The sequence below is a fragment of the Rhinopithecus roxellana genome, chromosome 19 (assembly GCF_007565055.1).
Source record: "Rhinopithecus roxellana isolate Shanxi Qingling chromosome 19, ASM756505v1, whole genome shotgun sequence".
NCBI lineage: Eukaryota > Metazoa > Chordata > Mammalia > Primates > Cercopithecidae > Rhinopithecus > Rhinopithecus roxellana.
In genome coordinates, this window is record NC_044567.1 from 49957201 (window position 1) to 49971217 (window position 14017).

The window sequence follows — 14017 nt, forward strand, 5'->3', positions numbered from 1 at the left end:
TAACAGGCTAGGAAACCTACCATTATCATGGAAGGACATAACTAACTTCTATTTAGGCTTTGAGTGTGGGGTCTCCATGACTCATTTTATTTCCTTATTTCCCTCTTCTTCCACAGATGATTAGATAATCATATGTGTTCTGGTGTCTGCAAGAAAGGCCTCTCTTTGGGGACCAAGACTCCATCCCCTGGACCCTGAGTTGTCTACAGGCCTCCACGGTCCCAGGGCCCGGTTGGCCTCAGGATGCCCTGTCCACCAGCCCTCAGGGATGCCAGAGATCAGAACGGACACAAACCTTCATCCGTCTGCACCTGGAGGGGCATTGAGTTGAGAAAAGTACACAGGATCAACAAAGCGTCTCCTCAGTGAGTGGCTGATGGGGCTTGGGCTGCCCTGGCTCCTGAGGTGAGCTTCCAGATGGCACTGGCACAGTAACACGTGTGTGGCCATTTTATCTTTCAGTTGGAGGAGCAGAGGACTGGCTGTGATGGGAGGTAAATGGTCACACTCCCCTCCCCGCATCAGGGTGTTCCTGAGAGAGCGGTGGTGGGAGAGAGCCTGGAGTTTGCAGTCAGTCCTCCTGGGGTGGAAGCACTCACTGTCTCAGCAGCCTGATAAGCCTGGGTATGCTGAGTGCCAGACTCTAGAGTCCAAAGTCGATGAACTCAAGGCACAGGGGTGGCAAGAGGTGGGGGCTGGGCTGCTTGGGCTCCACCCCTTCCTCAACCCCAACCTGAGGGCCCAGGACCTCCCTCCTGCTGGAATCTTCCCTCCCCTCCCAATCCCCTTCAGACTGCTCCCCACGCTCCTCTCTTGACCCACCTCTGCAATCCTTCCCATTATGCCCTGAACACAGCATTAATCTGACTTTGGGTCCCTCTTAAATCCATGTTTCCCACTCTTGGGCACCTCTTTACCTTCTTTTCCTGGTGAAATTCTAGAGGCTGCCATCACTCCTTGACTTGTGGCTGCATCACTCCAGTCTTTGCCTCTGTCATCACACTGCCTTCTCTGTCTGACCTTCCTGAGCTCCTCTTATAAAGACTTATGTGATTACATCAGGCCCATCTGGATGATCCAAGACCATCTCAAGACCCTGCTCAAATACCCTTGGTGTTTCTCCTGACCCTGTTCCCTGTGATTGTGTCTCTTCCTCTGGGCCACGATCAAGGACTTGGTCTTTTTCATCATAATGTCCTTACTTGGGTGCAAAGCCTGAGATAGTGTACCTGGTTAAGGAATGGTTTGCTGAGGAAATAAATGAATAGATGAATGCATGAAATACGCTTTAGGGTCTATACACATGGGTCCCCCAGGGGCTCACACAGGCACGATGCCAGGTCCCTGAGCCCATGTCCTTTGGTATTCCAACACTTCCCAGCACCTCCAGCTTCCCCCAGTGGGCAGCAGCCTGCTTTCCTTTCAGTTCTTCTAACTGGGTTGGGATATTCAGGATGACTGAGAGAGGCTGTCATCCTTTCCTCCTCTCCTGAAATCAAGCCACTCACCTGACCAACCACACCTGCTACTTCAAACCTTCCCGCATGTCTTCCCTCCCCCTACCTACCTTACCTCGCCAGTATTCCCATCATCTGTCCCTCTCCCACATAGTAAAATGTGAGGAAACCCGGGGCATCCCAGCCCAAGCCAGGGACATCTTTATGATTTAGCAGCATGTCACCAACCTCTTGTTGGACAGTAATCCCTCACAGGGTGGGCCAAGACAGCTCACCAGTCTTTCAGAGGTAGGCCTGCAGCCCTCCACCATCACCCTATGCCCGGTCCCTGTGCCCAGCTCACCTGTCTCTCCCCAGATGGGCAGGTACTCATCCTGCTGAATGTCCAGCATGATCTCCAGCCCGTTGCCTGTCCCCCCCTTGACCGTGGTGAGCAGAGGTTTGCCATCCTCGCCTGAGTTAAACATGTAACACTTCCCATATTTTGTAAACACCTGAAGGAGAGAAGAGAGAGAGAGAGAAGCACATGGGTAACTTCAGATGGGGGTCCAGAGATTGGCGAGACCCCAGAAATCTGACAGCAGGTCAGAGTCCCCACAGCCCATCACCATCACCCCTCTCAGGAACCAGCGGTTTTTCATCCTGGCTGTGGGCCTGACTTTTACCAAGTGAAATTCTGGCATCAAAGAGCAAATCTGGATGTCCTTTGGGGTTTCTTGCAGTAGCATCTGGTCTCTTCTTCCTCTGAGCACTACCTTGGGAGGTCCTGTTCACTTCCAGGCACTAAATATCATCTGTAAACTCCTGATCCTTCAATCCACACCTCCAGCCCTGGGCTCTCTTCTGGCATCCAGACACACTGGGTTCACCTTTGAGGTATGTTTCCAGCAGACCCTGGGCACTCAGTTTGTCCAGAGGCAACTGATCTTCTTCCTTAGCTTCCCCACCCCATTGGCAATTCTCTTGCAAGTCTGTTCCAGGGAACAGCATTGCCATCTGCCAAGGGGCTCAAGTCAGACCCTCAGAGTTGCTGTCTACACTTCTTATTCCTTACACCGATGACCAATCGGGCAGCAGAACCTATCAATAACCTCTCTACATCTGTCCTGAATTTAGTCTTTTGTCTTCCTTACTGATGAAATTTAGGACCCAAGCGTTTTTTTGCCTGCATCACTCTGGTTTCCTGGCTGGACTTCAGGATTCCAGATGACCTTCTCCAGCCCATCCTCTAAGGTAACTGTGAGTTACTCTGGAATGCAAACCCTATCACATTAATCCTGTGCTGAAAACCCATCAGGGCTCCCTATGCTCGTTAGGCTAGAATTCAGACCTGCCATGCCAGTCTTTTGCAATGCCCAGTCTTTTGCAATGCCCTCCACCTATTCCTTCTACCGTTCACTCTGCTGCTTTCCGCCCGAGTCCAGCAGCATCCACTGGAAGGTAGACTCCAGGGGCTCAGGGACTATGTCTGCTTGCTCATGATTATCTATCCCTAGTAGCTAGTATAGTGACTGGCACATGGGGTGCTCCGGAAATACATGTTGAATGAATGAATGAATGAGTGGGTGAGTGGATGGAGCCAGACCAAACAACTTGTAACAGCCCCAGGTCATATGCTGATGCTTCACACACTTGTGGTTCTCCACTTGCTGCTTCTGGCACCAGTAACTCCTTTTACTTCTCTCTCTGCCTGGACAACCTCTAGCTGGGCTCCAAGACCAGATCAATGCATTTCCTTCTCCAGTAAGCCTTCCTAAAACCCTGGACCAAGTTGGGTTACTTGCTCCACTTGATCCTTCACCACAGCACCCCTTGCTTGGCACTCACTGAATAGCTGGTTTTGCATCTCTCCTGAATTTGACTCTGCCTCTCATTTCTGAATCCCGGCACTTAGTACATTGCTGGCACACAGTAGGGGCTCAGTCAACTTTTGCTTGATGAAAGTATGATTACAAAGAGGCAGAGTGATGGTGTAGAAAAAGCCCAGGGAAAGGAATGCAGAGATCTTTGTCCAAGTTTTGATATTGCCACTTCATATAGTGTGACTTTAAGTGAACCAAATAAACCCTCCCAGCCTCAATGTCTCCATCTATAAAATGGGGGTTCTAGTCTTTGGCTTTGCTACCTCTCAAGGTTATTGAGAGGATCAAATGAGGTAACGCATGCAAAAGTGCTTTAAAACTGTAAAAGCTTTCTACAAATGCTATGGGTTATGATGATTATATAACTGCTTTCGAACCTCCAGCTGAAGCCAAATTACATCTGGCAGAATTGGCTGGAGGAGAGCCAGGCTGACTGTATTGGATTCCTGCAGCCACAGAGATTTGGGTCTGGGCCACTTTCCTGAGCACGCTTCACTGCACTGTCCCATCCTACAGCGTAGAGGCCACAGGGAGGCTTTTTGGCTTCCCAGCTTTCAGTGCACAGGCAAGTAAATAACAGAAGTGACTGTGGGAGGCTGCCTTTCTTATGTAAATCTTTATGGCTAGATAGAAGAAAGGAAGAGGGGCTTCTATCATGTGCCAGGAACTGTGCTAGATGCTTATCTATGTTATCTCATTTAACTCTTACAACCGTGACCATTGGCAGTTATTGCTTTACCTATTGTGCGGAGGAGGAAACCAAGGCCCAGAGAGGTTAAGTGACTTGCATAAGGTCACACAGCTAGTAGGAGAAAAACTGAGATTCAAATCTATATCTGTCTGATTCTAACACATGTGTCCTTTCTGCTGTGCTGTCCTGGGAGGGACATGAGGGTTTTCATCATTGGGACACTTCCTAGCCACATACTGTTCCTTTCTGCCTTGCTTTCCTCATCAGTCCATTCAATATTCATATGCATATGCTCCTACTATGTGCAAGGATTATGGGGATTGCAAAAAAGTACAAGCTCTACTGCTTGCCTTCAAGACCTGTAGGAAGGGTTAGTGAAACATCTATGTTGTTCTCCACTATACGAAACAGCTCTGAGTCCCTGGCCAGCTGCACTATTTCAGGACAGCCAATCCCTGCTCTTTCAGCTTCATGGCAGAGGAGAACAGCTGGAATTAATGCAAAGTCCAAAGCAAACATACTTTTTCAAAGAACCAAGTTTTTTCATAACTATTGCATATAGCAATTGAACTTGGCAAATGAACTTATCCCTTGGAGACGTGTTCCTGGGGATCACTGTAATGAACAGATAAGAGCATTTCATAGCACATCCATTGCAAGGCGTTGAACACATCTGGAGTGAATTCTGGGGTGCTCCAATAGAGCTTTTCTTTGTAGACACTCTAAATATCCTCTCTGTCTCTTCAAAATTGCTTATAATATTAATTTGCCTATCTGTATGAAGGGATTTGCAAGCAAAAGTAAATTTCAACTTAGCATCAGATTATTGCAAATTCCAACTCCTTCACCTTTTGGTCCTTGAACTTCAGAATACTGGGCTGGGGTTAGAGAGTGGTGTGGACTCCTGAAATCAGCTGTGATCTCGGCCCTGCCAAAGCATGCCCAGTGTCATTGGTGAAGGTGTTGACCCTCCCTAAGCATCTGAAGATGATGACAAGGTGTAAGAACTGAAAAGCGTCTTAGAGATCATCTTGTTAATCCACCTTACTTTACATATGAGGAAACAGAGACCCAGGAGAGAGGAAATGACTTGCTAAAGGTTACACAGCAAGAAAGTGTCCAACTGGGACCCTTTCTTTCCTTTATACCAGCCTCTCTCAGTTTTTCCACTTACAAAAACAGATAGAGGGTCTAGTGGGGTGCTAAGATCCTCCCATCTCTGCACTTCAATTGATCATTGACTGAGTGTCTGCTTTGAGCAGATACAGTGGGAACGGAAGCCTCATGAATTGAAGGCTTTCCCTGTCAAAGAGGGAGCAGAGAGCTCTTTATAGTGGGAGTGAGTAGAGACTTGTTCCCCATCCTTGACTGCCTCCTTGCCAGGGCTAGAACCCATTCTAGCCCAGGCAGCAGCTCCTGCAGCTGCCCTTGGTGTCAATGTAATCTTTTCTGCTCCTTCTTCTGGGTGCAGTGTGCTGGAGCAAGTTCACAAACGTGCCAGGTGTGAGCTGAAATAGGTTAGAGCTTGGTGAAGCGTGGCAGTCACCAGAGCAGCAGGGGTGGGGAGCCAGAGGGTGACTACAGCCAAATCAGAGAGGTGGCCAAGTGACAGCTAAATTCTTCTTCTTTTTTTTTTTGAGAGCCAAATCATGAATGAACTCCCATTCACAATAGCTTCAAAGAGAATAAAATACCTAGGAATCCAACTTACAAGGGATGTAAAGGACCTCTTCAAAGAGAACCATAAACCACTGCTCGGTGAAATAGAAGAGGACACAAACAAATGGAAGAACATACTATGCTCATGGATAGGAAGAATCAATATTGTGAAAATGGCCATACTGCCCAAGGTTATTTATAGATTCAATGCCATCCCCATTAAGCTACCAATGACTTTCTTCACAGAATTGGAAAAAACTGCTTTAAAGTTCATATGGAACCAAAAAAGACCCCGCATTGCCAAGACAATCCTAAGCCAAAAGAACAAAGCTGGAGGCATCACGCTACCTGACTTCAAACTATACTACAAGGCTACAGTAACCAAAACAGCATAGTACTGGTACCAAAACAGAGATATAGACCAATGGAACAGAACAGAGCCCTCAGAAATAATACCACACATCTACAGCTATCTGATTTTTGACAAACCTGACAAAAACAAGAAATGGGGAAAGGATTCCCTATTTAATAAATGGTGCTGGGAAAATTGGCTAGCCATAAGTAGACAGCTGAAACTGGATCCTTTCCTTACTCCTTATATGAAAATTAATTCAAGATGGATTAGAGACTTAAATGTTAGACCTAAAACCATGAAAACCCTAGAAGAAAACCTAGGTAATACCACTCAGGACATAGGCATGGGCAAGGACTTCATGTCTAAAACACCAAAAGCAATGGCAACAAAAGCCAAAATTGACAAATGGGATCTAATTAAACTAAAGAGCTTCTGCACAGCAAAAGAAACTACCATCAGAGTGAACAGGCAACCTACAGAATGGGAGAAAATTTTTGCAATCTACTCATCTGACAAAGGGCTAATATCCAGAACCTACAAAGAACTCAATCAAATTTACAAGAAAAAAACAACCCCATCAAGAAGTGGGCAAAGGATATAACAGACACTTCTCAGAAGAAGACATTCATACAGCCAACAGACACGTGAAAAAATGCTCATCATCACTGGCCATCAGAGAAATGCAAATCAAAACCACAGTGAGATACCATCTCACACCAGTTAGAATGGCAATCATTAAAAAATCAGGAAACAACAGGTGCTGGAGAGGATGTGGAGAAATAGAAACACTTTTACACTATTGGTGGGACTGTAAACTAGTTCAACCATTGTGGAAAACAGTGTGGCAATTCCTCAAGGATCTAGAACTAGAAATACCATTTGACCCAGCCATCCCATTACTGGGGATATACCCAAAGGATTATAAGTCATGCTGCTATAAAGACACATGCACACGTATGTTTATTGTGGCACTATTCACAATAGCAAAGACTTGGAATCAACCCAAATGTCTATCAGTGACAAACTGGATTAAGAAAATGTGGCACATATACTATGCAGCCATAAAAAGGGATGAGTTCGTGTCCTTTGTAGGGACATGGATGCAGCTGGAAACCATCATTCTCAGCAAACTATCGCAAGAACAGAAAACCAAATACCGCATGTTCTCACTCATAGGTGGGAACTGAACAACGAGATCACTTGGACACAGGAAGGGGAACATCACACACCGGGTCCTATTGTGGGGAGGGGGAAGCGGGGAGGGATAGCATTAGGAGATATACCTAATGTAAATGACGAGTTGATGGGTGCAGCACACCAACATGGCACATGTCTACATATGTAACAAACCTGCATGTTGTGCACATGTACCCTAGAACTTAAAGTATAATTAAAAAAAAAAAAAAAAGAGAGATGGAGTTTCGCTCTGTCGCCCAGGCTGGAGTGCACTGACGCAATCTCAGATCACTGCAAGCTCTGTGTCCCGGGTTCACACCATTCTCCTGCCTCAGCCTCCCAAGTAGCTGGGACTACAGGTGCCCGCCTCCATGCTTGGACAGCTAAATTCTTTATCAAGTCAAGACCACCAGCAGGAGGCCTAAAATCCTTGTATGACTTCCTGTTACATTTAGGGTGAAGCCCCCAGTGCCCCCAGTCCCTACTGGGGCCCTGTATGGCTCAGCTCCTGGCATACTTTCTCCCTGCTCTCACAGGCTTCAAACATACTGGCCTCTTCGGATCCCAGGATGTGCAGCAAGCTCTTCCCCGCCAGGCATTTCCACATGCCTGGAGTGTTCTCTGCCTAGAATGTTCTGGCATGCTTTGCCTGGCCAGCTCCTCCTGATCAGGCCTCAGCTTGAAAGCCACTTTCTCAGAGAGGTGCTTGGCTTCTCCAGGCTCCCAGCCTTCATTCAAATCGTGACTTCTTGTTTTACAACCTCACATCCCTTATATTTTTCCATTATAGTGTCTGTCAAAGTGTGTAACTGGATGGTTATTTATATGATTATTTGTCGGATGTGTTTTCTGCCAGATTGTCAGCTTTTTTTTTTTTTTTTTTTTTTTTTTTTTTTTTTTTTTTTTTTTTGAGGCGGAGTCTCGCTCTGTTGCCCAGGCTGGAGTGCAGTGGCCGGATCTCAGCTCACTGCAAGCTCCGCCTCCCGGGTTTACGCCATTCTCCCGCCTCAGCCTCCCGAGTAGCTGGGACTACAGGCGCCCGCCACCTCGCCCGGCTAGTTTTTGTATTTTTAGTAGAGACGGGGTTTCACTGTGTTAGCCAGGATGGTCTCGATCTCCTGACCTCGTGATCCGCCCGTCTCGGCCTCCCAAAGTGCTGGGATTACAGGCTTGAGCCACCGCGCCCGGCCAGATTGTCAGCTTTGAGAGGGCAGGGACTGTGTCTGTTTTATTCAATGAATGAGTGAATGAATGAATGAATGAATAAGAGTCAAGGTGCTGCTGGCACACATTTCCTTGTGCACCTCCAGGAAGTGCCCTTCTGTGTTGGCTGGCCTCACCTGGTTCTGGCTGGAGCTCATGCTGACATCTTGACCAGCTCCCCTTCCCTCCCGTTTTCTGCTGGAGCCTTCTCACTTCCCACCTAATTGGACCCAAGCGTTTTTGCTTGCGTCTCCATGAAAGCATTAGAGGAAATAATCCTTTTAGGAACTAAGATGACCGGGGACAGTTTACCTTCCTAGGTGCCGGCGGAGAGGCTCAGGGAAAGCAAAGCGCCCGCTCCCTGGCTGCATGCCTTTCCTGGCCTCCCAGCCTGGGCTGCTGAGCCTGCCACTCCTGCCTGGCTTTTTTCAGAGGATTATTTTCCTCTCTGCTCATCATCAAAAGCCAGAGAGCTATTTACACACAGTGCAATTTTGCTACAAACTTGGAACAAGATGCAGCTCTTTCTGCATATTGGGGCATTATGACGTGTAAGAACATACGCTTCAAATTTATGCCTTATCGCCCCCAGCCAGAAAATATAATTTATTTAAGTCCAGACTGTCAGGTTGAGCTCGCTGCTTCTTCAGACCTGCTATTCTGCCAGGCATTTCTCTGCTTTCCCGTTAAGTGTTGACAGGCCCATTGTGGATGGCAAGGCTGGATTTGCCGGGTTGCTGAGAGTCTAGGATTGCACTTAGTTGGATTGGTCTACAAGAATTAATTAGGAATTAAGAAAGATGCATGTTTCAAACCTGGATCTACAGGAGTGGTGGTGGTGGTGGGGGTGCTCCTGAGATAAAAATAAGTCCCACAACTATCATTTTCATTCCTAATGCTTGCATTGTGTGTTACTGTTTAGAGATTGAGATTGCATATACATAGAACTTCAACTTTCTCAATGGCCCTTTGAAGATGGAGGAAAGGAAACTAACAATTCCTTGGCTTCTACTTTGTGCTGACTCCTGATTGGCACAGTCATAGTTTTATGTAAGTTTTTTTTTTTTTTTTTTTTTTTTTTTTTTTTTTTTTTTTTTTACAGGGCCTTGCTTTGTCACCCAGGCTGGAATGCAGTGGTATGATCACAGCTCACTGTAATCTCAAACTTCTGGGCTCAAGTATCTCAGTGTACAGGTACACACCACCATGCCTGGCTAATTTTAAACATTTTCTTTGTGGAGAGGGTTTCACTATGTTGCCCAGGCTGGTCTCAAACTCCTGACCTCAAGGGATCCATCTGCCTCATCCTCCCAAAGTGCTGGGATTACAGGTGTAAGCCACTGCGCCTGGCCCTCCTCATTCTTGATTATGGTCCCAACCACCCGGAAGTAGAGGCATTTTATATTCACATCCAGAAATGGAGAATCTGAGGCTGCTTAAGGCCACAGTGCCAAGGGGTAGCAGAGCTGAGACTCATGGGTGAGACCTTCCCATCAGAGACATTAAAAGGAGGGGACACTAGGCTAAAGCAGCTCACTGATGGCTACTGAAGTCTGTGGCCATTGTCAATTCCAGTGTTCTCTTTTGCAAACTGGGCAAGGTAATCATGCCATGTGGTAGATTTGTTTGGAAGGTTACATAACAGACATCTTTACTTCCATACTAGAAGGAAGTACTATGTGTCTACTTTTCAGCAGAAGAGAGATGAGTTATTTAAGTTTTGAAGACGGGATCAGAGATGACTTGAAAAATGGGGGCTTGGGTTCCTGTGCTCTCTGCTTATGTTCATAGAATACCAAGCTCATCTTTTTTTTTCTTAATTTATTTATTTTTAATTTTTTTTTTATTATACTTTAAGTTCTAGGGTACATGTGCACAACGTGAAGGTTTGTCATGTTAAAGTAGTTAGAGGGGAAGGAAACAGCCATGTGCCCCTGCTTTTCTATTCTCTAATGATGTTAAGCCTGCTGCTGGAAGCCCAGGGTAGCCAATGGGATTACTGGGGGCCAAGGAATTCTGTAGAGAGGGAGATGCTTCCATGCACACAACCCTCTTTGAAAATCTATATGAGTTCCAGCAGCTGAATTGTAACTAGCTATTGGTACAGTGGATACCACCAATCTGAAGTTGGCACATTCTAAATCAAAGAAATGTAGAATAAAGTGTAGAATAAGGAGAGAGTCTCACTGATCCTCCAGTAACTCTTAAAGTAGCTCTGAAATCACAGGCTGGCTTTGCTGCCCTCCCTGGAGCGCCTTCAGTGCTAGTCACTTTATATCTGCTGTCATTAACCTTTGCAACAGCCCTGTGAAGATGATGTTATCATCCCTGTTTTACAGATAAGGAAACTGAGGCACAGAGAGGCTGAGCCAGGTCACAGAGCTGAAGAAGCCTGGGCGAAATCATTCTTGGCCTAATTCCAAAGTCTATACTCTTTGTCCCCATCCCTCATAGCCACTGCTCATATCCTTAGCCATCTCCCAGCCTGCTTTGTTTCTGGCAGACTAGTGAGGCTGGTGCTTTGCTGACATTAGAGCTCTCCCACCTGGTAGTTGGGGAGGCACGTCTCAGAGTCAGAGAAATCCGACCAAAGTGCCAGACACCAAAAAGCTTCCCCTCCAAACTTCTTATTTTGCACCTGGGGAGTCTGATGTTCAGAGGGGTGAAATGACTGTCCCAGGTCACACAGCTAATCTGGAGGGAGAGTAGATATCTGACCTGGGCTTCATGTCTTGAACCTCTGCTGTTCCTCGAAGCCTTCTGTTTGTACATGCCGGGACTTGGAAATAATGGCTAGGATCCTTTTCCTGGATCATTGCATCCGGGCATAAGAGTAAGATTGCCTGCTGCCAGCATCTGCGCATGGTGTGATCTATTGGGGCATTCTGCCTTACAGAGGTTGGGAAATGCAAAGTGGAGCCCTTGCTGTGAGGGGTTAGGAATAGCTAATACCCATGAAGACACGGTTTTCTGGTCCAATTAATAGTGCAAACAACATTTCTACACTGTGTACCTACTTAAGAAAATAAATTATGTATAAGCCCCCTCAAGGACTGTTGAAACATCCACTTACCAGCACACAGCTGGTCCTGCAAGCATCAAACCTTCTAACCTATTCATTAATCCTGACCTTTAGGGCTTCTTCTGGGTGATGGGTTTCTCATCTCTTGCTTATTACACTGGAAGGAAATGAAATTGCACTGCTCCAAAATGCCTCTAAAACTTAGCTGTTTTTTCTTTTCCCTGAGTTGATTCTGCTTTCTTCTCAGTGAGTTACTGAAATTTCTCATTAGACTGTTTTCAAAATAATGTGCTTGTTAAAGCCAGCCATTTAGTTTTGTTTGTTTTGTTTTTCTCTTTCAAACTCCTCAAATACATTTCACACAATTGGGAAGTGAGAAAGTCTGTCAAATGGGTTACCCGGCTCCTAGTAAACAAAATGAACCTGCCTCTTGTTTTCTGAAGTTGCAATTAAGGTTCTTGTCAATTAAATGCAGCCAGAGGGATTTATTAGCAAGGAAGCTGCTGTAGATGGTTAGCTCTTTGAAGGTAAAGACCGGATCTTATTAAAAAACCTGCTTGCTCATTCACCTGTTCCTGAAACAGGAATTTTTTGACCACCTATCATGTTCTAAGAAGTGCTGCATGACTGTGCTTTTTCTCACAGTGAGTTTGAAAAAGTGATTTCAATAAACACTCATGTAAGCATCTCCACGTGGCAGGTGCTGTTCCTGAGAATAAAGGAGATGAGGCAAATGCGACCACAATGCAGTCCCTCTGCCCTTCCCAATCAGGAGGCCATATGTTTTTCAGGACATCATTGACATCATTCTCCTTAGAAGCTACTTTTTCTGGGGAGAAAGGGAAGGATAAGCAATCATGGAGCGTGAGTGGGCACTGTGCTGATTGCTTTGAACACTTCGTCTGTTAAAGCTCACAAAGCCCTTGGAAGTAGGTGTTATTCTTCCCAGCTTACAGTTGAGAAAACTGAGGCTCCTACAGGAGGCTACAAGGTCCTACAGCTAAAGAGTAGTTTGCCTGATGTTTCCCTTCTCATGTGGGAGTTGTTGGAATAACGCTCTGCATTATTTGAATGTATGATATGGTAATGTGACCCCCCTTCTCCATGCCCTGGGGCCCATCTGCTGCGATGTGACATTTCCTGTGCTGCTCTCACTAAGAGGCAGAGGCCTTCTAGTCTCCTGCCTCCAAGCCTGAAGCACAGCCGGGGACTTTTCTGCTGGGCAGCTGTCCAGAGAGCTTCAGACCATGCAGGAAGAGATGTGTGAATGCTACGCAGGAAAAAGAGCATCAAGCGCCTGCAAATCTGTCTGTTGGTTGGGAAAACAACACGAAGGGGAACAACAGGCGAATCGGAGTGTTCTCCTTCAATTGTGTGGACAAATGTGTTCTCCTAGCAGATGACTCACAGAGGCAGAGGGGAAGGCTGAAGGCACTCCAGTCGTTCACCTTGAAAGGTGTTCAACATGCTGGGCCTCTGCTGGTGCATCCCTCTTGACAACTCATCTGAGAATCCAAAATTGGGTCTGACTTGAGATGATGAAGCAGAAGGTGGGGAAACTGGAGTCTTTCATGTTGGACCACAGCTTGGCTGGTTGAGGGAAGAAGGTTGACAGGCATTTCTGGGTTTGATGGAAATTTCAAATGGGACACAATGACAGGTTGCTTGCTCTTTCTTCTGAGGGCTCTACTGTCTGTCTCCTGTAGATAGTAGGGGTTGTGTCATTTTCATCTCTGTGTTCCCAGGGCTTGGTCTGGTAGCTGGTGAATAGAAGGCACTTAATGGGGAGTTTGGGTGAAGGAAAAAAAGCTAATATGGATTTGGGGACCAGGCAGCCCTGGTTTCAAATCTTGGCTCTACCACTGATTTGGGGAAGTCATTTCATCTTTTTGGTTCTTGAATGTGCATCTCAGCAATGCTGGTAAGAATACCTTCCAGTGGAGCTGTTGTGAAGATCAAAAGGAGTATGATGAGCCTGAAAGTTCTCTGTAGAAAAACAAAAAGGCTCAGCCCAGGCAGGGAGTATTCCTGCTTATGGCTTGGATCTTGCATAAGCCCTGCAGGAACTAGGGAGGAAAGGAGTTGCTATTTGGCTGTGGATGTTGAATCTCAGATGTTGTTCCATCCGGGACCATGCCTGTGGCTCTCTCATTCATTTCCTTAGTGAGCATCTCCAGAACACTCTAGAACACCTCTTGTATTCCAGGCACCACATCAGGCCTTGGGGATACAGACATGAGTCACCCTTTAGGAATCATCCAGTGGGGAGGGTGGCCCACAGACTGGGTGGTGCCAGGCACTGTGGGAGTGCACAGAAGGAAGCTGCCTGGTGGGCAGTGATGGTGGGATGGTGGGGGGCATGGAGAAATGTTGTGAAATTTTCCCTAGGAACAGTGGTGGCGACAGCAGTGGTATTTGGCAGGTTGAGAGACAGATCCCCTAGACTGGCTCCTCGTCTTAGCAGGGCCATGCTAATGCTTTCAGAAAGGCCAGTGGTGCCAGTCTATGCTTCTGGCTGCCAGCTGAGCCCTGCCTATCTGCTCATCATTCCAGTTGTCTTCCAGACTGGAACCTCACACCCTCAGGTAGACA

General features: G+C 46.6%; 1 protein-coding gene across 1 annotated transcript in view; it reads right to left on the reverse strand.

Annotated features, from left to right (window-relative positions):
• ASIC2 (acid sensing ion channel subunit 2) overlaps positions 1-14017 on the reverse strand; it is a 281545-nt gene that overhangs the window by 90395 nt on the left and 177133 nt on the right. The window contains 1 exon segment of the mRNA XM_030924250.1: positions 1801-1951. Within this exon segment, the coding sequence (XP_030780110.1) occupies positions 1801-1951 (151 nt within the window).